Below are 25,663 nucleotides of genomic sequence, written 5' to 3'. Positions count from 1 at the left end.
CAAATTGATACTGTCTCTAGACCTTTGGGTACAGTATAATTTTCAAGATATGTGGCGAAATACATGAAAATTGGTCCCGAAAAACAAGTTCCTTCAAGGTTTGAAGCAGATTTACTATGTTGAATGTACAATAAACACAAAATACTTTTTTACAGAACTTGTAGAAAATTTTGAAGAGAAAGATATCTTTCTCTTACATATCTATATATATAAAAGCGAAATGGCACTCACTGACTGACTGACTGACTGACTCACTCACTCACTCACTCACTCACTCGCAGAACTAAAAATCTACCGGACCAAAAACGTTCAAATTTGGTAGGTATGTTCAGTTGGCCCTTTAGAGGCGCACTAAGAAATCTTTTGACAATATTTTAACTCTAAGGGTGGTTTTTAAGGGTTTAAAGTTCGTCTTTTAGCATGTATATTCTTCTTCTCCCAATCTCTTAATTATAATTGAAATTTCCATATCATATATCATATGTTACTATAGAACTATAATCTAGATAGAGTACCTCTTCGAAACAGTTGTTAACTGGCAACTAAATTAATAATTTTGTCAGGTTGGCACTAAGTTGAGTTGACTTTGTTAGGTTGGCACCAAGTTGAAGATTTCAATGCATTTATCGCGGAAAAATTGATTGGGCACTGCTTCTTCAATCCTGGGAATATTATATTACTAGCCGTTAGGCTCGCTTTGCTCGCCATAACCGTTTAGCCAGACGTTTAGTCTGGACCCCCGACTGGATTGTCCTAACATATTATGATAAAAATGCTCAAATGAAAAATGCAGGCGAGCGAAGCGAGCCTGCTGATCTCATTCTTGGCGATCCAGTCGGGGGTCCAGGGGGCGGAGCCCCCTGGCTAGACGGATATGGCGAGCGAAGCGAGCCTGACTGTTAGTATGTAGAATAAGTCTATAATAGACAAACTCTACTTTGAAAAAGTAATTATTAATTTATACAAAACGCATGAAAAATAGACAAAATCTGTTAAGCTCTCAATTTGTCATGCGTTTTGTATTACAGTACTTTTTCAGAGTAGCGTTTGTCTATTATAGACTCATTCTACATCTTCTCTTCGAAATTAAATTTCCTACAAGTTCTGTAAAAAAATATTCTTTGTTTATTGTACATTTAACATAGTAAATCTGATTCAAACCTTAAAGGAGCTTGTTTTTCGGGACCAAGTTCGCGTACCGTATTTCGTCACATATCTTAAAAATTACTGTAGCTAAAGGTCTAGAAACATGGTATTAGAAAGTGGAATGTAAGTTATTGTTCCACTGGAGAACAGGAAGAGATTATTACTACCGACAGTATTTATGTACGGTATTTATTTATTTAGTGATCGTATTTTTTGTAGAGCATAAGGGATCAAGTAAAACAATTACTCATACATATGATAGGATTGATAATGTAGAGGTAGAATTACATTAGATCCAGTGTCTTCCTGACATACCTCTCAAAGGTAGGTAATGTCATAGAGAAACAATAGCGTAAGTAGATATCCCATGGTATAGGGCGTTTATGTCGCAAGTTTTACTGTTATCCCAAGCCGATAGTTCACGTAGTTGTTTCCTATGCAGCTGTGTGACGCTGGTAGTCTCTCAAATTGTGCCGTTCATACACTTTCACCCAACAGAACAGTAAAAATTGACAATAATCGACAATAATAAGCTTGAGATAACAGTAAAAGTTGCGACATAAATTCCCTATACCATGGGATATCTACTTACGCTATTGTTTATTTTTGTGTGTGGCGAAAAATAGCGTTCGCACCACGGGCAAAAATGTTTTTCCTGCTCTAGGTGCGAAATATACTATTTCTTGAATATAAAACACATTTTGTAGATCTGAAATGGAAAAATTAAAAAAAAAAACGAAATTTTGGGGGTCTTGGGGGTGAAACCGCCCTCTGGCGTGTCAGCAAATTTCATATTCGAATTCAGCACCCCAAAAGCTGCCCATAAGTCAGGGCGTGATTCCTCACATCAAAAGAAGAAAAAAAAGTTTTAATATTAACATAGGTCCGAAAATGCTTGGTTACCAAGTTATTAGTTACAGGGTGGAAGATTTCGTCTGAATTTCTGTGCCCCTGCTACGGGTATTTGTCGGCTGTTAATTAGGGTGTACAATTTAACGTACTTTTTGTAAAATGAACTGACAAATTGATACTGTCTCTAGACCTTTGGGTACAGTATAATTTTCAAGATATGTGGCGAAATACATGAAAATTGGTCCCGAAAAACAAGTTCCTTCAAGGTTTGAAGCAGATTTACTATGTTGAATGTACAATAAACACAAAATACTTTTTTACAGAACTTGTAGAAAATTTTGAAGAGAAAGATATCTTTCTCTTACATATCTATATATATAAAAGCGAAATGGCACTCACTGACTGACTGACTGACTGACTCACTCACTCACTCACTCACTCACTCGCAGAACTAAAAATCTACCGGACCAAAAACGTTCAAATTTGGTAGGTATGTTCAGTTGGCCCTTTAGAGGCGCACTAAGAAATCTTTTGACAATATTTTAACTCTAAGGGTGGTTTTTAAGGGTTTAAAGTTCGTCTTTTAGCATGTATATTCTTCTTCTCCCAATCTCTTAATTATAATTGAAATTTCCATATCATATATCATATGTTACTATAGAACTATAATCTAGATAGAGTACCTCTTCGAAACAGTTGTTAACTGGCAACTAAATTAATAATTTTGTCAGGTTGGCACTAAGTTGAGTTGACTTTGTTAGGTTGGCACCAAGTTGAAGATTTCAATGCATTTATCGCGGAAAAATTGATTGGGCACTGCTTCTTCAATCCTGGGAATATTATATTACTAGCCGTTAGGCTCGCTTTGCTCGCCATAACCGTTTAGCCAGACGTTTAGTCTGGACCCCCGACTGGATTGTCCTAACATATTATGATAAAAATGCTCAAATGAAAAATGCAGGCGAGCGAAGCGAGCCTGCTGATCTCATTCTTGGCGATCCAGTCGGGGGTCCAGGGGGCGGAGCCCCCTGGCTAGACGGATATGGCGAGCGAAGCGAGCCTGACTGTTAGTATGTAGAATAAGTCTATAATAGACAAACTCTACTTTGAAAAAGTAATTATTAATTTATACAAAACGCATGAAAAATAGACAAAATCTGTTAAGCTCTCAATTTGTCATGCGTTTTGTATTACAGTACTTTTTCAGAGTAGCGTTTGTCTATTATAGACTCATTCTACATCTTCTCTTCGAAATTAAATTTCCTACAAGTTCTGTAAAAAAATATTCTTTGTTTATTGTACATTTAACATAGTAAATCTGATTCAAACCTTAAAGGAGCTTGTTTTTCGGGACCAAGTTCGCGTACCGTATTTCGTCACATATCTTAAAAATTACTGTAGCTAAAGGTCTAGAAACATGGTATTAGAAAGTGGAATGTAAGTTATTGTTCCACTGGAGAACAGGAAGAGATTATTACTACCGACAGTATTTATGTACGGTATTTATTTATTTAGTGATCGTATTTTTTGTAGAGCATAAGGGATCAAGTAAAACAATTACTCATACATATGATAGGATTGATAATGTAGAGGTAGAATTACATTAGATCCAGTGTCTTCCTGACATACCTCTCAAAGGTAGGTAATGTCATAGAGAAACAATAGCGTAAGTAGATATCCCATGGTATAGGGCGTTTATGTCGCAAGTTTTACTGTTATCCCAAGCCGATAGTTCACGTAGTTGTTTCCTATGCAGCTGTGTGACGCTGGTAGTCTCTCAAATTGTGCCGTTCATACACTTTCACCCCAACAGAACAGTAAAAATTGACAATAATCGACAATAATAAGCTTGAGATAACAGTAAAAGTTGCGACATAAATTCCCTATACCATGGGATATCTACTTACGCTATTGTTTCTCTATGGTAATGTTTAAATGGTCAAATTTTCCTTTGCTGGGTCTACTGAAAAGAGTTTCTAGATCTACTGGAAGATGAGAGTCTTTGAAGAAAACGTTTTTGGTATGTAAAGTAATTATTTAGTTTTTAATACGCACAATATTGCACAAACTTTTGAATCAATAGTCATCTATTGGAATTTATGTATTCATAGTGATTAAATGTTGCATCAAATTGGATCAACGTGTTACTATTCCATACATACAATAAATGATCAGTTTCGAATTGTAGATACAAAATAGAGTCAATATTACGGTGCCTGATTCCTATTTATGATAAAAATCTGGGTGATGAAACAATAGAATAGAATCAAACAAAAGCATGCGACTGCAGTATGTATGAAGTTCTGTAGCCCAATACGTAAACTTGAACCTAATGATATGTTTAGGTCTTAAAATAAGCACATATCTGTACTTATTTGTACTTATAGTACATTCTAGTAGGTGGTCCTATATTAGCAATGAATTTGCTATATCTTATATCATCACAAATATGCACAATAATATCACAAATGAATATAATTAAAATATAATAGTCGACATACTGTAGAGCTGTAACGTTTTCAAAAAATGATGAAGACAGTCGTTCATGAAGAAAACGAGCTACCGTATATAATATAGTACTGTACTATAGTACTACTGTATAAAAACAATAATTTTCATTTACTATTGTATTAGTTTTCAACTTTTATTTCGTTAAATTTGACACCTCCATCCTACCAAGGTCAATGCCGATCGCTGCAAATAGTTACAGGAAAAGAGTCCCTGAAAGAACCAAGAACAATATCGTCTACAAGGAAAGTGCAATAACAAATTTCTCTGAACAGTTTTTTCCATTTCTGTAATAATCTTCAAGTTTCCTTATAGACTGAGATGCTTGAGGTCAGCTTGAATACTCTACACATGGGCAGTCCAACTGTAGGATCGAGTGTTACATCACAATAAAAACGACGTTCATTCAATGCTAGCTTATTGAATCACTCATTCATAGAATTTTTTCCTCACTATGTGACTACTATGTTTCTTTTGAATTCTTCAAAGTCTTTTGAAAACCATTTTTTCTTAAACACATACTCATATTTATCAATATAACTCTAATATAATAGTACTCATATTAATAAATATGAGTAATTTTATATTAGTATATTAATAAATATGAGTACTATTATATTAGTACTCATGAGTGTAATAAAAAAAGTCAATTCGAAAAGCAAATAGGTACCTAGGTACGGGACTGTATTTTCAAATAATCAGCATTTTCCAATTTAAATCACTTTAAAGCCCTGCAGTAGGTCTATAACAAAAATTAATTGTTCAATCAGGTACTAAGAGAGAATCTCATTAAAATATAATGACAAACTTTGATTAGCTTATATAATTATCTATTAAGAGATTTAAGAAATAAAATAGATTTTCCAATACGAATTAAATGAAAAGAAATTGGAAATATAATTGAAGCTCCTTATAGTTCAAATGTTTCTATACTAATAAGCATACTAATAAGTCTTCTATATTAAGGTAATGAATAAAAAATATATTGTTAATTTAACACGTCTAGAATTAACAAATTACATTTTATTAATTACCGTACCTTGAAGTTGTTATATTTTTACAGTATCAACGACCCGATTTGTAAGGGTTTTTGCCAATAATGTGCTGAGGTACCTACTTATGTGCTTGTGCATTTGTTTTTCTGTTACCGTAATCTGCAAATACTCTTGTCGCCTATGTTATCTGTATAAAACTAACAGCAAAAAAACATTGAACTAGTTCTCGTTCATTGTATAAGTAAATGATGCTTGAGAAGATCTAAGTAGGCAATCTACAATTGATGAGTTATTTCTTGTATCCTTCTAATATGGAGTGAATACCGTACCAGGAAAACAAGCAGTCTGTTTGTATCTCGGACCTAGACACTAATAATAAATAATAATAATAGGGCAGGTATACATCAAACATCACATCACATCAAAATGTAATCTAAATTTGGGAGAGAAATAATACAAGGAGTATCCTTAGTTTCTCTCTCCCGATCATTCCTCTCTTGTAAAAATAATAAATGATGCATCATATTATATTCATATCAAACTGTTGTGTATACAGTTTAACATTGGCCACACAAATTAATCGATCAGGAGAAATTGCTAGCGGAATATGTTTGATAAGCCTACTTATTAACTGCACTGAGTATCCCAGTTTTCCTCGTTTTTTCAGAAACTTTTAGTTCTCAAGATCTGGTAGATATGCTACTTGGAATATTAAGGTGAAATCATAGTGTAAATCCTATTTGGAGTAGCCATACTGAATATTGATGTCGGTTAGTTAAAAGCATCATGCCTTTATAGAGACTGTCGAAATGAGTATAAACTTACTGCACAGCTATTAAAAACCTCTCTGATTTTAAGATGTGAAAAATAAGAACGATTAGTGTATTGTGACATGAAGTTTCAGCCGTCATGAGATCTGTAATACTACAGCTACCTTCTACTGATTTAGGAGGAAAAACTGGAACTTTAGGAGAAAACTTGGAAATTTTCAGGAGCAGTAACAATCAATGAAAGTTTATTATTCATAAATTTGTTTTTTTATCAACTCCAATAAACCCATATAGGATACGTAGATGATATAGATTATTCATATTATCCTCCAATATAAAAAATATATTAATCTCTGTACCCTTTTAAATTATTTTGTCACAATTATTATTAAATTATTATTATATTTTTATTCATATTAAAAGTAGCCCTGAAGAAAAAAGACAATAAAATGGCGTATCCTCCAATAATATTCAGTTCAATGACATATAAATTAATCAACTAGGAAAAAAACGATTTTGAATATTTATTTCTGCGAACCGCAGGTAAGATAGGTAGTTCATATTCCAAGCACAACCAACGTGAACGTGAAGTCTTGCAAAATTATAGTAGGTACCTACATTGGAAACCGGATTGAGAAGCTCACAGACAGTAGTTATAACTGTAGTTATATGATTATATAGTACCTATGTGAGTTTCTTATCCATCATCCAGGAAAGTTAACATTCAGTCTGCATTGGTCGGTCGTACCTGTGATACCTTGGTGACTCCATGATGTTACATATCGCAAATTTCAGAGTTTACTTATTATTTATAAAAACTTTTTGTTCAATAGTTATTACTGGAGAAATAGTAGGTGCTTATGAAGTTCCTCCTGCTATTATCGTACCACTAAAGCCTGTTGGTTTCACGGTATCCGTTCCAGGTAAGAACATTATATTATTATTTGGAGTATGTTTATTCATATGTCGTTTTAGAATATCAATTTATTCAATTTTGCCCACTTTAAGCATTGTGTATCATTTTAAATTGATTTTATTCCACTTTGAAATGTTCTAAAGTGCATTTGTCAATGTGTTTGAAGAATTTATTCAATTATTTGAAAGTGATTTCAAATTATTTTCAATTTAGTTTCAAAATAACAATTTTGCTTACAAAGAATTGTAAATCTTTGCAAAGTCATTTGAAATGATTTGAAATCACTTTAGAAAGTATTAAAAACTTTATTCAATTGATTATTCTGCTGCTTGAAGAGATGGTTCAAGTCCGTCTTGAAATAAATTAAAATAAATTATCTGATTTTCACAAAACAATTCAACTACAGCACATACACACTTCAATATTATCTCTTCGCCATATGAAAAGTTGTTTTCCATCTCTAAAGTTGAAAAATAGCGACAGTTTACGGCAACAAATAGACTGCGGTCAATTTATTTTTTACTTTATTAGTGGTCGTCTGTTGAGTGGATATCCCGTTGGACTTGATTTCTGAATGAGGCTATGGCCTGGATTTTATTCATGTTTTAGTCATGAATTTACGCATCTAAAATCTCTGTAAGAACTTTTTTGTATCTTCAAAATGACAAAACATATTTAGAACAATAGGAATATTTGTTTCATATTCTGTCAATGTGATTAAAACATAATTTGTGATTCACATACCGTACTGTATGTGAAAATCACATAGTATTCAATAATGTAGGAAGACGATTTGACCAATCTATAAAGTACTACTGTAGGGGCTTGTTTATATAATAAATGCTACTACAAATAAAATAATAATGTATTGTTTCGTTTTTTTGTATGTGTGTATGTTTGAACTTTTTAACATCAAAATGAACTTTATTCCGAAGTGAAAAGTGTAAATTTAAAGTATTTTGTGCTCACTATAACCTTATAGTGTTCGGTTTCCCATCAGGGAACTTTGGACTATACACGGCGAGGTGGAACTACCCTTGGGTCTCCCCACCATTCAAAGCCATACGCTAATAATAATATACTCTTAATAATATTACTAATACTGTGCGTTCTATTAATTATAATACACAGCATGTACAGACTACAGTAACTATATTACCCAAATAGTTACTGTAGTACAGATTGGCTAAATAGTTCATTTAGATATGAATAATGCAACATGGGATCCAATGAAAAATAAATGTTTCACATTACTAAGTATATAGAATGTGGATTCTATATATACATGACATATTTTTGCCTCTGTTTCACCTGTTTTAATTTCCAGTTTTTCAAATATACCAAATGATATTCCTGAAATATCACGAATAGATTCTATATATTTTTCAGCAAAGTAATGTATACTTTAGTAATGTACTTCTAAGGTTGATTATTGAGTTTAGTTTATTCAGTTACTCATTTAGTCTTGTTTCATATTTTAGTAACTACCGTACCGTATGTACCTTTGTTATACCTAGTGCCGGTCGCACAAAAGCCAGTTAAATTTTAACCGTGATCAATTTCACGAGAACCAATCAGAGAAGCCGTCTTTTCTGAAAGGCCTTCTCTGATTGGTTCTCATGGAATTAAACACGGTTAAAATTGAACCGGCTTTTGTGCAACCCGGCCCTAATCTTGTATGATGGGAAGTGATTTCCTGTATAACTTACTGTGAATAATCCACATTCTATAAATCTACTAAGCAATGTTAAACATTTCTTTTTCATTGAATCCCATTATGCATTATTTGATGTGACCTCGTTTGATCTATTTTTTTATTTCTATGAAAATAAGGATACTATTGTGATTAGTTGGAAGCACTTGCCATCAAACCACAGAAAAAGATAGCAAGGAAATCTTATGATTTTCTTATGCGTATGCTTAGTTTGTGAAAGCTTATGCTATCTTTTCTCTATGATTCACTGATTGTTTGCTATACTTATGTTGTTTGCTGTTATTATTACAATCTAAAGCAGTTAGCCTATACATGTGATATAGGTTCTGTATCAAAAAGTTAAATTACTTCTCTTCAGGCGAGAGTTAAAAGCTCCTCTTCAGGAGTGAAATGCATTCCTCAATACTCCAAGAAAATAAGTAAGTGTTTTTTTTAATATTTACAAGTAACACAGTGTCTGAACTACAACAAAGTTATTAAATTACTTAATATAATCTAATACTACATTTTCTGTGCAGATCACCCTGGCATAACACTTTTTGCATTTCATGGCAATATAAATAAAGATTTTGAACATGGTCGCGAAGCCGGTGAAATGGCAGTCGATGTTCTTAGGAAAAAGAATGGATTTTGGACCTACACAAACAGAGACAGAAAGCTGAAAGAAGGTGACATCATTTACTATTGGCTGTATGTGATAAAAGATGGCTTAGGGTATGAACGATTGTTCCAGAGCTATATGGTTGACGGTGAGTCTCCAGTTCACATCATACTCAATCAATTAACTTTTCATTTCATAACTTGAGATATTGTGATTCTATATTCCATTGTGGAACAATCATACTAACATTTATAATTAGGCTATCAAACATCGGATAACAGAGAGTTTAATTTTAACTGTGTCTTTCAATCTAGCATTGAGTTTCAAACTCTCCATTCTCTTGAGTTCTCCGATTAGGTACCTAGTAAATTGAAAAAGTAAAATAATTAGGCTACCGTACAAATTTATATAACTTATTGTCTCAAATTATTTTTGTATGGAAGCTTGACACATTTAAATTGAGTTATTGTTAAACCAACATAATATCTTGCAGAAATGGCAAGACATTATTACCCATCTGATACAGCCTGCACATTTTTTTTTTACCGATGTTGCTACTGATAACTTAATATAATAGTAAAATACAACATTGAATAGTATAGACAAAATTAGACGAGTAAGAAAGACTACATGTTTTTATTCAATTATCGATTACGGCCGAAATGATTTTATTCGTACTAATTGAATGTTCAAATCTTTCCATTTGAGAACCATTAATAATATTTATAACTTTTTGACAACTACCACCTTCATATTATAGATGGAGGACGGTTTCCTCCTACACAGAAAGTTTTTTCTAATAACATAAAAAGATAATGCATTTTATTGATGTACCTAAAATATGTGAAACTAATCTTCGACAGGATTTGGAGAACCAACATCGACAAGTACGACCACTACAACAACAACTACAACCACCAGAAAACCACCTCCTCGTACCACCAGTGTCCCACCGCAGTCAGTGACTGACTTTATTGACATTCGCAATCCCGGAGCTGGCCCGTGTAAACTAGGCATCACTACAGTGAATGGGGAGAGAGCTTGCCAAGGCTACTTGATATTCGATTCGGATTTCTCACAAGAAATCGGAAGAAATTGGACGAAGGAAGTTCACTTCAATAGAGATGTGAGAATTGATAAATGTATAGAACATGCTAGAAAGTAATTTCTGAATTAACGTCGAGCGCTTAGCTCTAGGGACAAACTAATTCCGCTAGATCGCTCCAGCTGTACTATTCACTTGCTGCCCGAGCATAGCAGGCGTAAAACCGTGCTTTAAAGGTACACATACCAGCGGCTATTATTGTGTCTATAAAAGAAGTTTAAGCATCAACTTTATTTTTTTACAAGAACAGCGCTACAAGTTGCTATGAATTTGAAGTCTATAGACCGAACATTAAATGTGAAAAAGGAATTTAAAATGAATAAAAATTTAATTTTTTTCAGATTTTCAAAAACAAAGTTGACATAATTTTTGCTATATTGAAAAGGAGACTTGCATATTTTTCTCAAATTTTTCTGACCAGTAGTTTTTGTAGGGTATGTGTACCTTCTGCCTCAAGAAAGTGACTTTTGAAGCCCTATTGTTAGCTAACAGAAGCTGATGAAAATATTTCAATTGCATAGATTATGTCCTAAGAACCTGTCCAATAGATTGGAAAAATAAAAAAAAAATGAAAAAACTTAGACTACTGCTTGCTATGTTACACTATAGTGAGGTCCACGTTATAATGACAGCAACACAATTCGACAAAGCAGATCCTTTTCCAGCTGCGCAACGTTGCCAGATCGTTTTCCAACAATGAAGAAATATAATTAGTCAGACAAAATATTCCACCTCAATAAATTATGGAAATTTTTTTATTCGATCATTGAAAAATATATTTTCTTGACGAATAAAATATAATTGATTACGGTATTTTTAACAAGAATGTACAGTTAATATTACACATGTATAATAGCCCTCTTATCAAACACAGAGATTGTGAAATTGGTGTCAGCTATCCTCTACAGAAGGCAGTGGCAAGGCGGAGAATCAGCAAGGCTGTTCTTCTATCTTCCAAGTTTCAAATTTTTATTGGGCCAGTTGAACATAGAAGTTACATATAGCCAAGTCACAATTCACATAAATGAAACATAAATAAATTGCACAGGTACAATACATACAATAGACAATTATTAATAAAATCAGTTGAAGCAAATTTACAATTAGATCAGATAATTTAGTGGTCTCCTGTACTTGGGTATTAATAATAGACAAAAAAAAGCATTATATTAAAAATTGACTAGGGTGTTGTGAACAGCAGTAATGAATTCCTCTACTGAGTAAAATGGATTCACAATCAACCAGGATCTAAGTACTTGGAGAAAACGTTTATTTGGCAAGGATCTAACTTGAGTTGGTAGCAAGTTATGGAATTTGTAGCCTATCACAGGGTAGCTCGACTTGGACTTTTCAAGTCTGCATCTTGGAATATAGGTACCGTATATACTCTCACGGTTTCTTGTGAATGTGAATGTCATTGTTTTTTGGTAGCCTATCCTGCATCCGATGTATATCCTTCAAACATTGGTAAATGAACTCATTAATGACGGATAGAATGCCAATTTTAGAATGAAGGGGCTTACAGTGATCGAGATAGCCAGCCCCAGAAATCACCCGGACCGCTCTCTTTTGAATTAACAGCTCTTTAGAAGTGCTTGATGCATGACCCCACAGTTTCAAACCATAACTCATCCTCGAATGAAAAAAAAAGAAAAATAGGCCTGTCTGACCACCGAAATTGGCAGTTCAGACATCAGCCTTCTCAGTAGATAGACAATGCTGCTGAGACTGGAGCACACCATGTCTATATGAGGTTCACAGAGTAACTTGGCATCAAACACTCCGGCCAGTGACCGGCTGCAAACACTCACTGACATCTGATAGAGAGAACAATATACTTTGGGTTTTTGCCTCTTCTTTCTTCACTGCCATTATAGCGTGGACCACACTGTAGCCTGGATCAACTAACTTACCTCGTAGGCCTAATTATTGCAATTCCACTTGTTGAGAACAATAATTTCAAATTTTAAATTCCAATGATTCACTTCTTTCCAACATGCAGAAATACAGGTAAAGTAGGCACTATTGTAAAAGTGAGAGTCAAGTGAAGTAAAGGTTTATAAGATTATGAAATTTGTTCTTTACAACAGTACTCTTCTATTGAAAAGAAGAGACAATGTGATATAAGTGAATAGAACGATTAATAATTTACCAAAGGTTCAAGTTAGGATAAATATCCCACAGCCAACAGCCTTCAGAGAAGATTTGAACACGCTAAATGCAACCAATAAACTGTTCTTTTTCAATTGGAAATTTTTATTGATATTCCGTAAATTCCCAGGAAGTTTTCAATTGAATATAGTGTATTTCTGAGTTCTTTTGATAAATAGGCCTACATTCTGTTTATGTAATTTAGGTTTACAAGTCCATTCATTTTCATAAATTTATAGATACGGTAGTCATGTTGATAACGGTACATCATTGCTACATTTTCTTGTACAAATATCTGAAAATAACGTTTGATTTGATTGACAGGAGAGTGAGTTTGTAGTATTTGATCGGAGAGAAACTAACAGTTATATCGAGTCCAATCACCTAACTATACAACCGACCTTATTAGATGATGAATATGGAGCAGACTTCACTAGGAGAGGGCCTCTTGATCTCACTGAACGGTCAGTATGAAGCAACGTGAACAGCTGAAATTAAACTTTTCCTATGAACTTCAAAAGTTACAAACAGTTCATAAGTGAACCTTCCATTACATTGTGATAACAGTAACAAAATAAATGTGTAATATACAGACAGTTTATAAAATAAACAGATAAACTTAGTGGTTTCCTGACTTTGAAATAGTTCCGTTAAATATGGGTAGGCTATTAAATTTTGCTTTGTTACTGAAAAAATAAAGGCGGAAAATTATACATCTTTGTTGAAATTTTTAATTTTATGAATTTGTGGCTGCCTCAAGGGGAGATACATGAATGATCAATTCTTAACAAGTGAAATCAGCTGTCGAATAATTCTAATTTGATGTAACTTCAATGATTTTAAAACGATGGAAAAAATGAATTCTATAAAGCGCAATTTTCAATTTTAAAGGGTTATTATAACTGTGTAACAGATATATAACTATGTTACTTATTAGGTATATTGTTCAACTATATTTTGGAACAGAGGACATCGTATTAGTATCGTAGATAATTCAAATATGGAAGAAAAAATTTCAGTTAGGCCTACTACGTTGTCAGAAACGCACTCAAACCTCATAAATCATGATTGAAAGGAGACAGACCAGACTAAAATCACAGTAAAATACCAGAATCAGGAGATTTGAGAGCATTTTAGACAAAAAAACGTACCGTACCATAGTTTCTTTAGAAATACATTACGGTATCCACAATCATTTCCTTAGATTTAAAATACCATAATACGATAATAAGTACGGTACCCATCAAGTTTTATTTTCTGGCATATTTTTCTCATTTCCTACCTCGAAATTTATTGGAGTTACATTCCGTGATTAAAATTCTCTTATAGTTTTAAATAAGAATCGATCATTCAAGAATCCTTATAAGGCAGCCAGAAATTTATAGAATTAAAAATTCATGAACATTTTTCAATCTTCCGTCATTATTATCTCGGTGAAATAGCACTTTTAGGACCCATGTTTACTGATATTATTTGATGTAAGGAAACCATTCGCAAAGATTGTCGGTCTATTTTATAAACACACCATGTATAATATAGCTATTGAATATTGTACTAGTATTGAATCATCGATTTACATGCATACAATATAAAATAATGAAATAAAACATTTCAAATGAATATTAATTTATCGTATTGTACTGTATGTTCGAATTTGTAGTCCATTTGTTGTGTGTATTGTCAATTTGTTTCCCAATATAGTTAATGTGGGAAATTTGAAAGCCATGAAAATTATGCCTGTTGTGAATATTTCACTTATTTGATTGAAAAGTTATTCTTGTGAACAATTCAGGTGCACATCTCACGACCCATTGCTATGCAAGCAGGATACAATTGGCTTCTCAATACTTCCTCCAGTCATATCTGCTAGACTCACGACTAAGGATCGGTTCTCATTTAAATATGGAACTGTTGATATCAGAGCCAAGCTTCCGAAAGGCAACTGGGTAGTACCAGGTGAGTGTGAAGGCCACTTATTCGGTGCGCAGTATACAGAGTGGGTGAAAAGTTCGAGAACGGCTTCATATATCATACACAAAGGTAATTTGATGGTGGGTGTGATTGGGGATCCTGCTCAAGTGTATGAGATATGAAGCCGTTTTCGGACTTTACACCCACTCTGTATGTTGCATGTTCTTCAATACCTAATTTTTCGTTTTGTTCTGTTCATCTGAGAGAATACTTGAAAGTGATGTTGACTCATAAAAGTAATGACAAAGTTTTTTATGTATTATTTTATCTTACAAATAAATAGAGTATCAATCATTGAAAATGTGACCTGTGTGGCCACGAAACCATGGTCCTGTACCAAATAGAACTGTAGAATTTTACAATAGCCTAATGTGTGTTCCTATTTCAATACAGTATCAATCGATAAATCATGTTCCAAAAATAAGCAAAATTATATCTAACTAGCAAGTAACCCGTGCTTCGCTAGGGTCTGGTTAAAAACTTGACCTCTTGAAGAATTTAAAATAGTATAATAACAATAATACTAGAATAGTATTATAGAAATAATACTAGTATAGATTATAGTATAGTATATTTTATAGTAGAGATTACGATTACAAATAATATACTCCACCAATCTGTAAAATTCCAATGTTTGTTGAAATATTTGGTTTCCAGAAATATGGCTCCTCCCAAAAGCTCATAGACCTTACGGATCAGACAAATCTGGCAGAATCGTTATTGCCAAATCAATTGGAAATGCCCTTCTCACATATGATGACATTCCCTTGGGTAACAGTGTTCTGACTGCTGGCCTAGAAGTGAATGAGAAGACTAACAAAACATTCCGCAAAATAACGTATAATGGACTCTGGTCTGAACGTTTTCATAACTTCAAGCTTGACTGGACTCCATGTAAGTGGCACAATAACAAAATTCAAACATAATTTTAATTGTATCATAGAAAGATAGTACTACAGATAAGATATAATTTAACATTCAAAAATAATATTACTCTTTTATTATCTGCGCTGATCTAATAATATTTTATCAAGTGAGTGACACTTACTAAACAATGAGTTTTTTTGATAGTAATGGCATATTTTTATAATTTGGAATTACTTTTCATGCTTTCAAAAACTCATTCACCCGCCTGAAATGTAACTTCGGTTAAAATAAATTTAAAAATTCAATTCAATTCAATTGAAAAATGTCTTTATTCCTCATAAAAAACAAAACAATATGATTTACAATCTTCTGTCAGTCCTACTTACTCTTACATAAGAATAATTTCTTTGTACAATAAAAACTCAATCAAAATAGTTGAAATTAAATCAAATAGAAAGTGATCCTCAAAAAATGTTTTTCCTAGTTCTAATATTATGATTGAGATTCATAACTCATCAGGATTGAATTCATCAGGGAAGAGTCGTGAACCGACAGTGCTTTTAATAATGATCTCTTACATGAGAGTTACTTGAATTATTTTATCAATATTTCTGCGTGCATCTCTATCTTTTAATCGTATATACCTATTACAATCACAATTAACTTCACGTTCCAATAAAACGAAAAGTTTCATATTAAAGATCAGTTGTAAATTCTCAAGTTTTCATAATTAACAAGATAATTGTGACTAATAGAAAATCTAGTTTGGAGCTTATCGTACAGAAGAGAGTATCAAATTTAATATTGACTACTGGAGATAATGACCGACCAGTTTTATTAAAATAGATGTAAGGGATTTAGTGATGAAGAAACTTTTATTATTATTATTATTCATCCAATTTACTACCCACGGTACCCCTTCCGTTGATATGTCGATAATTTATTCAAATCAAATCCTATTTCAACTATTCATGATAGCAAAAATACATAAAATATATACATAATAATACTGAGCAGCCCAACTCATCTAGTAATGTTCTTCAAATTCATTAATTGAGTATGCTGCACAAATGCTTAAAAGCTGCTCATTCATCAATACTCCAAATTTACGTCCTGTATATTTATTTTTTTTATTTATTTATCTACAATGCAAATAACACTAATGTAATAACATTGAAAGATAAAATAATAAGGTAGTCCTTGTGCTATTTTTCTTCCAAATTTATAGGTGGCAAAGTCCAAGATAAGTTTAGAATTTCACGTGTACAATTTTTATAAAATTTTGGTCCAAAATAAACATTAAAACTATAAAAAAATTTGAATTTAGATGGCTTGAATTGATAAATTAATTAGAAATATTCCACTCAATTACCACTTTTGAAAAATAATATTGAGTTATTTGAGAAAATTGGAACTATTCAAGAAACACAAACTTGTAAACACTCTTCCCTTATGGTAGCTGATAAATTTATTGTACAGTCGAATCCCAGCACTCTTCACTGGATGACTTTACTCCTCTCTCATACATAGTGGTCCTGTGTGTTTCATCCCGCAAGTCTTTCCTATGCCTTGTTCCATAATTGTGGAAACGTGCACCAGTTCTGAATTTATTCTTGTTCCTATCTATGAAACATACGGACTCCAGGATGTACAAGCTCGGTAGAGGAAGAATTTTCATCTCTTTAAAGTACGGTCTGCAGCTTGAACGTATGGATATTCTCCAACAATTAATCATATCGCCCACTTCTAGATTCTAGTGGTATTTTATCCAATTATTATTTTAACATAAATCATCGTCTTCTATTATAAATAATTTTATGGTGCCGGTAGTTAGCTTGTTTCACTAAAATTGTTGTTTTTTCGTAGCTGGAGTAATATTTTATGTTGATAATGAGCCCTATGGTACTTGGGAGGGAGACAGAGAGCCATTACTGAAAGGATACGGTCCCGTCTCACCCTTCGATCAGGAGGTGAGTAAAGTTATAGCAGAAAATTAGTGCCGATTGAAAATATTCAATTTTCATTTTATATACGGTACGATTATAACACAGCTTATAGCTTTATAGCTGTATAAGAATAGCCTACGACATAGCTTATGATGATTATCGGTAAAAAAATTAATGAAAACTCAATTCACAGCATGCTTCTAGCACGTTGAAAAACAACTTGTTTTTAAAGGTGATGGTTTCTTGATCCATTCCGAGCTGCTTTGCATTAACACACTTTTTTATGTATTTGAACACGACATGCAGTCAAATATTAAGTAAATAATTAAAACTTTTACTTTTTAATTTATGATTTCGATCGCTAGACGGTCGAAATTGCTTCAGTCAGTAAGTAAAAGTTTTTAATTATTTACTTAATAAATTGACTGCATGTCGTGTTCAAATACATAAAAAAGTGTGTTAACTTGTTTTTTATTCTACAAATTCATTTATTCGATATCTGTAAATAAAGCTTCAAGATTCAAGACTTTTCTGATACCAAAGATTTAAAGGTTATTATATCGGTTATTATTTATACCACGTATAAAGGTTATTATATTAAATTTAGTACTAACCTATTGCAGTTTTGATATATTTTTCTCTTACTGGAATCATTTCGATGATATATTATTTATTTATTTATTCATATGCAAATACAATCCAGGTAAAAACAACAGGCATTCGCCCAAAACTGCTTCAAACCTTAATTTGGAATATAAAACTTAATCAATAATATTGTCTGAATATAGCCCACATATTATAGACAATTTTTTGGTGGAATAAAATTAATAATATTTAAGTCTATATTTTAGTTGGTCCAACTCGTGCCCGGTTTCATAGTCGTTTGTTAAATCGGTCTCTAGCTGCAAATTCATCAAATTCCGATAAAATTATTATTTTTTGTTCTTAGAGAGATTCATTTATAGTGTGACTGAATAAATCAAATTTTTTTGTTTATCGAGTTGATAGTTCTAATTAAATTGATCTATTCACTGGTAAATAAAAAAGTGGTTATAACCAAGACTGGTAAATTGGTTCATCGAACGACTAAGAAACCAGGCATCAGTCAAGTTGATATTGTAGTAATATAGTTTAATTTAATTTAATTCATTTATTTAATCTTTCAGAATTACACAACATAGTTAGTTATTACACACATAATAGTTGAGATAAATAATGTACTTTTCATGAATATTTACAGTTCTATCTATCTCTTGGCATACACGTTGGAGGATACTATGATGTTATCAATGGGGCTGTTAGCGGAGGACGGGAAAAGCCTTGGAGCAATTCTCATCCTAAGGTAAAACAGATTCTGAGAGAAACAGAAAATGAGAGCATTCAGGTTAAAACATTGTTTTCATCTACCCTTGTGCTGCAAAGCAGCATCTTACACAATTCAGAAAATGAACATTCTTTACAGCAATAACTCTATTTTCATTCACCTATTTATTATACAACAGCTATACGAAATATAAATAGAAATACAAATCCAGAAAATAGGAATACAATAGAAAATAAGTGATTCCAAATTACTTGAAAATGGCATGAATGTTATAGTTATAGTTCATTTATTGACACACTTTACAATTTACAATAATAAATAATACACAAAACATTACAAAACAATAATATAAAGTGGTTAGGTAACCTCATTTGAAAAAACGTGTTGAGGCACCATCACACTGAAAATAAAGAAAGAGTAGCTTAGAGCCTAGCTAAAATTATATAAAAACTTGATAAATGTTTATAATACAGAGAAAAAAAAATTGTTGAAGAGTACTAAGAGATAAACTGTCCCTTCATAAATGTATCATTCACTGCAATATGATAATATCAAAAATACAATATAAAAGTAACTATACTATCTAAACAGAAACTCAACATCTTCTAGTGAAAACAACCAAGATTTCAATTCCTTGAGAAAAATTCTTAAATTTAAACTAGAGGACACATGGAAAGGTAGATAATTATAAAACTTTAAAGCACAAAAAGTAAAAAACCTACGAAAAGCTTCAACATTAGCCTTCAACAGAATGACCTTATTTTGAAATCTCAAACGACTAGAGTAAACTCTAGCATTACTTTGAACATTTCCTCCTCTAATGAAAAATATTCTTAAAACTCTAAAGACATATAAATATCTTAATGACAAAATATGAAATTGTTTAAAAAAAGCCATTGCATGTTCCGTTCTAGGTAGGCTACACGCGCCATTATTCTGATAATTTTCTTTTGTGCAACTAAAAGTGTATTGATATTTGTGAAATAAATACCTCCCCAACAAGTGATCCCATATTGTAGCTTACTTTCAATAATGGAAAAATAGATCAACCTTAATACATTTACATGGCAAATATTCTTTAAGTAGTAGAATGTTCTTATAGCAGATAACATATATTTATTAATAGAGTTAATATGCTCATTCCAATTACAATTTTTATCAATAAAAAGGCCTAAATATTTGATTTTATCAACTTGCTCAATAAGCATACAACTATGACAATTCAAATCATATAAAATTGCAATATCAGACTTTAAACAAATATTACATTTATAATACAAAGGTTTGATACAAGAAATTTTATCCTTTAAAGAAAAATGAATAAACTTAGTTTTATTACTAAGGGATAATTTATTGAAAGAAAACCATAATTTTAATAACTGAAGATCATACTGAACATCCTTTTGCAATTCCAAAGCAGATTTTGAGTTGTAACATAAAGCAGTATCATCCGCAAAACTAGTAAGTGATCCTCTAAAGGGTCCACTACTAAGACTATTAATAAATATAAAAAAAAATAATAGGTCCAAGGACCGATCCTTGCGGAACACCACAGTTTATTGGTTTGAAGGAGCTAAATACTAATTAATAAGATAAATAGGTCCGAAACATGTTGTGATAAAATAATTCAAAAAAGTTTACTGAGATTTGTATTTCTATTTATATTACAAGTAGCCCTAAACAAAAAAGAGACAACAACTATACACTATAGATTAGACTAAGTAGGATATGGTTATAGATTTATATAGATCACGCAGACTCCTGTACAGTACTGTTGCACAACGAAACTAGTCGCATATTATTTATTTATTCATTCAACAAAGATAAAAACACATAATCATAAAATGATATATGATTTGGACACTTCAGATTTGCTGAAGAGTGATTTTTTGCTGAGGTTGATGCCCACATAAGCTCTGGAATTGTGCTTGAGAGTAGTCGACACATTAATTCCAACTCATAATAGGCTAGTAATGAGATTAATGAATAGAATTTTATACTAAGGAGAAAAACACATTTGAACAAAATTATCATAAAAATTGTTTAAATTATACCAGAGTTCCTCTGTTTACATGTAATGTTCTTCAAAGAAGCTTGTTATATTTGATAGTGTCAATTTATTACTTTTCAAACTGTTTTTGACTACTCCATAGTCTGATTTTTGAAAATAGTTATTGAAAACTAGTACCTACTCACGTATGCTCTACCACACGTGAGCAAGTAAGAGTTCTCAATAACTATTATTTAACTTTATTAATATTATAGTTCTATCTCACCTTAGTACCGGTACGTACTAGTTTTTGATTATTATTATTATACAAAAATAAGATTGAAGTGTCGTCGAGAATAGGTAAAAAAATTATTAACAACCAGTTTGTCATGGAAAGTGTAATGGTATAGTATTAATATATTTATTCATTTTTACAGCAAGCATTTATCATGAGAATGATATTGGTAGATGGGAACCGGAAAACCCATCATTATTCTATAACAAATTAAGACTAATGAACAGTGTTTATTGTTCAATGTTCAAGTCATTTTTCACTTTCCATCACAATTTCTACTTTAAACATATTTTCAGCCTACTGAAGTCTAGATTTGTTACAATATTGCTTGCCTATAACTGTTTTCTTTCTCGTTTTCAGAGACTGTTTTCCTTCTACCAAGATCTCAAGAACTGGCATGCTACTTGGAATGATCAAACTAAATTGAAAATCGATTACATAAGAGTATACGCTTTATAGACCCTGGCAAAAATGCATTTATCAAAATGTAACAATGTTGTTCAGACTACGGCTATTTGTATGTTCAAGGTATAGGCAATTTTGGATTTGTAAACAAGTATTTGGGAGCTGAGATTCACTATATTTGTAATTTGTAAGCAATGAATAAAGATGTAATTATAGAAGGTGCATCTATAGTGTTGATGATGCAACTGAATAATTGTTTGAAATGAAAGTTACAATAATCAACTACATTAATTTTAAGTAGCCTCAACAATATTTTATCTGTTGGAGGGGGTGTCAAAGCCCTTGGAGCAGCTCCTATCCTATAGGCCCTAACCCTGCTGGTGTTGTAAAGCAGCACCATACTCAATTCAGACAATGGATAATTTTAGATTTTTATAGCAATTTTACTCTTTATTTCCATTCACCTATTTATGACACGTATTAAATAATTGTAGTGCAGACTCTTGTATTGTTGCAGTAAGAAACTTAATCTGTGTTTACACCAAAGTTATTAACAAAATGTTAATAACTTAATCCTTATAGAGTTTATTAGATTGAACATAACTTAACATGATGAACATATATGTGTTTGTCAAGTTCCGTTCAATCTAATAGAATCTATAAGGATTAAGTTATTAACATTTTGTTAATAATGATAAAACTCTATCAGGATTATCCTCTCCGAGGATAGAAGGTCGAAGATAACAAGATGAAAGCATGGAAATGCAAGAAGATAAGTTGGAAGTTTAAAATGAACATTACATATCAACATTCAGAGACTAAAACATTTCAACAATACGGTAACGTATAATGGTGTTTTCACGTGTCAGCTTCCTCTTCACTTCAACAAAAACAAATACGATGAACCTTATGTGTAAGACAAAGGCTAGAGTTTGAAAGTTATTTTCCCTATTTCTAGAATAGTCATCAATCAAAGTTCTAGACTGAGAATTCTAGTTGGTAGAATCCAATTTGATTAAATTTTAGTTAGTAGAATTATTTATTGATCAATTATATTATATTTAATATTATAACAATAACAAAAATATCTTACAGAAATGGCTATAAATACAGTATTATTTATAATTCCAAGTACTTATTAATCACATTTTGCTTTTTTATCTAGATTATAGACGATTATCATGTATACAGTATTATTTATAATTCCACGTACTACTTATTAATCACGTTTTGCTTTTTTATCTAGATTATAGACGATTATCATGTATATACGATATACAATGTATAATGGTACTTCTACTATATATTATCTTTTTTCGTTAGGGATACTCCTGAATAGAAATAAAAAATAAAAATCTAAGTACCCTTTTTCAAAATTGTTTATTTACGACATGTTTCGGCCATGATGCCATTATCAAAAGTAATAGAATAAAATAAAATGGTACTTCTACTTTTGACATTAAACAGAATGCTGTATTATTCAACAGAATGATACAAAAAATTCCAATTAAAGCCCATATAAGATTAATTTTGAAATTTGTCATTTTATAACAATTTGTAGCCTACTCATTTAACTTAATTTTGATAACTTATTAAAACCTATACAACAATATTGTAACTTGGTTATTGAACTTACAACTTACCGGTATTCCTTACGAAGTGCAATTTCACTTCTGTTACTCCTTTTCACTTACTTGTTATATTAATAGATTGACAAGATAAATTACTGAACTACCACACAATTACCAAACTAGACATAGATTAAATTTCAGTGGTACCGTACTCCTGCCACTGTAGCTCCTGCAAATATACCCCATTACTGCCACTTTAGCTCCTGCAAATATACCCCATTCTACATTTTGCACCTACTCTACCGAAATTATCCTATATCAATCCAGGAGGTTGAGGAGCGCAGTGTACTTGTTTACAAAATAAAAACAGTCCAATGGTTGTTCAACATTGGCGGGGTTGCTTCGGAAGCCCTTGTGTGTTTGCCATACACCTAGGTTTCATCTTCTACAGATATTTCCATTTTACATTTTGTTTATAGATCAATAATTTTTCATTATTTAGTTTTTCTCTTCTTGCTTATATTTTAGTTTTTTGTTTTCGATGCAGCGCTTTTTTTACTCTTTCGACCTTATAGCACCAAAGAGGATAGAATGTAATTACATTCTATACTCTCTGTATAGCACCAACCTATTGTAGTGAGATATTTTATTTTTTATATTTGAAATTATTGGTGTTTAATATTAAAGTTTATTTTTAGGGTTAAAAAAATAAAATTTATAGTTAATTAAGAAATGAATTAAATTATTTTTTCCTACAGTTACGTTGAAAAGTGGCCATTGCTGCACTGATTACAGAACGCAAAGAATCACTTTTCCGCTCTAGTGCGGGAAAAATTTTTCTGCACTCCAGATTTGCAACATGGCAACGCAAAATACTTAGTAGGTTATATGGAGCAACAATGCAGCAAAATCAAAATGAAGTTGGTAACAGTGACTGGGCTGCTATAGTGAACAGAGGTGCAACGAAGCACAACGCGCAAATTATTACATTATATATTATAACCAAGGACAACATTTTTATTCAATTTGACAATAAATTAAGGCTTTTATCAATAATAAAATTACACAGAAAAACATTTGATGCATTTCAGGCAATTTTACCCATAATTACCCACTTTTCATATTCAATGGTAACTGTAGGAAAAACTTAATGTGAAATACGTGCACAAAGTTCCTCTGCTGCACTCAAGAAACCATTCCGCCCTCGCCTACGGCTCGGGCGTAAACGTTTCTTTCGGTGCAGCAAACTGTCACTTTGCGCACTAGTTGCACAAATAACTATTTTATTTCTCAAGGCTTTTCTTTCCCCACACATGGATTAATACGTAGTCTAATGGGAAAATATATTACGTTTATTTGTTTTTGTTTGCAACTATTATTGAATATGCATATAATTTTTTGTGGAATTGAATTGAATTGAACAATATGAAAATTGAACCAGTTGATAGAATATGCCTACAGGTAGGTATTGATTCGAACCATGGTAAGATCCACTTCAAACTGTCAGTACGTACTGGATGGGAAGTATTGATGTTCAAGTTCAAGGAATGCTGACAGCTTTCCAGTGATAATCTCACTGTAGATATGATAAAAATAGAATAGAATTTTGGAATGAAGCAAAAATGATGGCACTTTTGGAGAATGGAAACGAACCATTCAAAATGAGACTGATGCTATAGTGTGACATTGAATTAATAAAAATCGACTTCTCAAGTAACGGTTCACATAATTATTTTCATCAATTAACTCTAGCAATAGAAAAGAAAATGCAATAGGATGTAAATTCAATAGAAGAGAATGAAACAAATTTCATGCTATATGAAGATTTTGCTGTCATAATAAAATCTCTCTGGAATACTGATCCTGATCAACAGCAACTAATATAGGCCTATTAATGGTGAGGTCCACGTTATAATGGCAGTGCTTGATTGGCAATTGTATTGCTATCCTTGTCTATCATTCAACAAAGCGGATAGCGCTATCTCTTTCTCGCTGTGCTTTAGATTGTCTAAAAGATTGTCTTTTAACAATGTAGAATATTTATAATTAATTAACAAGGTATTTTATCTTAATTATAAAAATTCGTTATGAAAGTATTAAAAATATAATTTCTTGCTTGATAAAATATAATTGATTATTTTAAACGAGAATAAACAGTTAATATTGCATTAATAAGCCTGTATCCGCTACCTTCTACAAGGCATTGACAGGACAGAGGATCGGCAACGTTTTTCTCCTATCTTTCTTCACTGCCATTATAACGTGAACCTCATTATAGTAGTTATTATGTACTGTAGCCTACTATACTACCGTATGTACCTTGTGACTCACTGACTCTACTGCTTTAAAATGTGAGAAAAACAACTACAAGCAGTTAAAATCACGTGATTATTGATTGTGTGTTCCAACACACAATATGACATAATATGCCATAGATTTGAATACGGTACTGCACTTTTGACAAGTCATTGACCTGCAGATGAAGATAGACCAGTTCCACCACATTCTGAACTAATAAAGATCTCAATTTCCCTAA

The 25,663-nt window shown here is 32.0% G+C and overlaps 1 protein-coding gene across 1 annotated transcript in view; it reads left to right on the top strand.

Moving 5' to 3' along the window:
* The first annotated feature begins 6,985 nt into the window (after positions 1–6,985).
* The window catches only part of LOC111064638, a 62,538-nt gene continuing 43,860 nt past the window's right edge, over positions 6,986–25,663 (top strand). The window contains exons 1-9 of the mRNA XM_039429552.1: positions 6,986–7,194; positions 9,420–9,650; positions 10,366–10,628; positions 13,083–13,222; positions 14,551–14,714; positions 15,387–15,623; positions 17,463–17,566; positions 18,783–18,884; positions 21,512–21,601. Coding sequence (XP_039285486.1) covers positions 7,041–7,194; positions 9,420–9,650; positions 10,366–10,628; positions 13,083–13,222; positions 14,551–14,714; positions 15,387–15,623; positions 17,463–17,566; positions 18,783–18,884; positions 21,512–21,601 — 1,485 coding nt within the window. The 5' untranslated portion in view covers positions 6,986–7,040. The remainder of the gene's footprint in view (positions 7,195–9,419; positions 9,651–10,365; positions 10,629–13,082; positions 13,223–14,550; positions 14,715–15,386; positions 15,624–17,462; positions 17,567–18,782; positions 18,885–21,511; positions 21,602–25,663) is intronic.

Source organism: Nilaparvata lugens, chromosome 5 (assembly GCF_014356525.2).
Source record: "Nilaparvata lugens isolate BPH chromosome 5, ASM1435652v1, whole genome shotgun sequence".
NCBI lineage: Eukaryota > Metazoa > Arthropoda > Insecta > Hemiptera > Delphacidae > Nilaparvata > Nilaparvata lugens.
The sequence above is the reverse complement of the archived record's forward strand: the minus strand, read 5'-3'. Positions and strand labels throughout refer to the sequence as shown.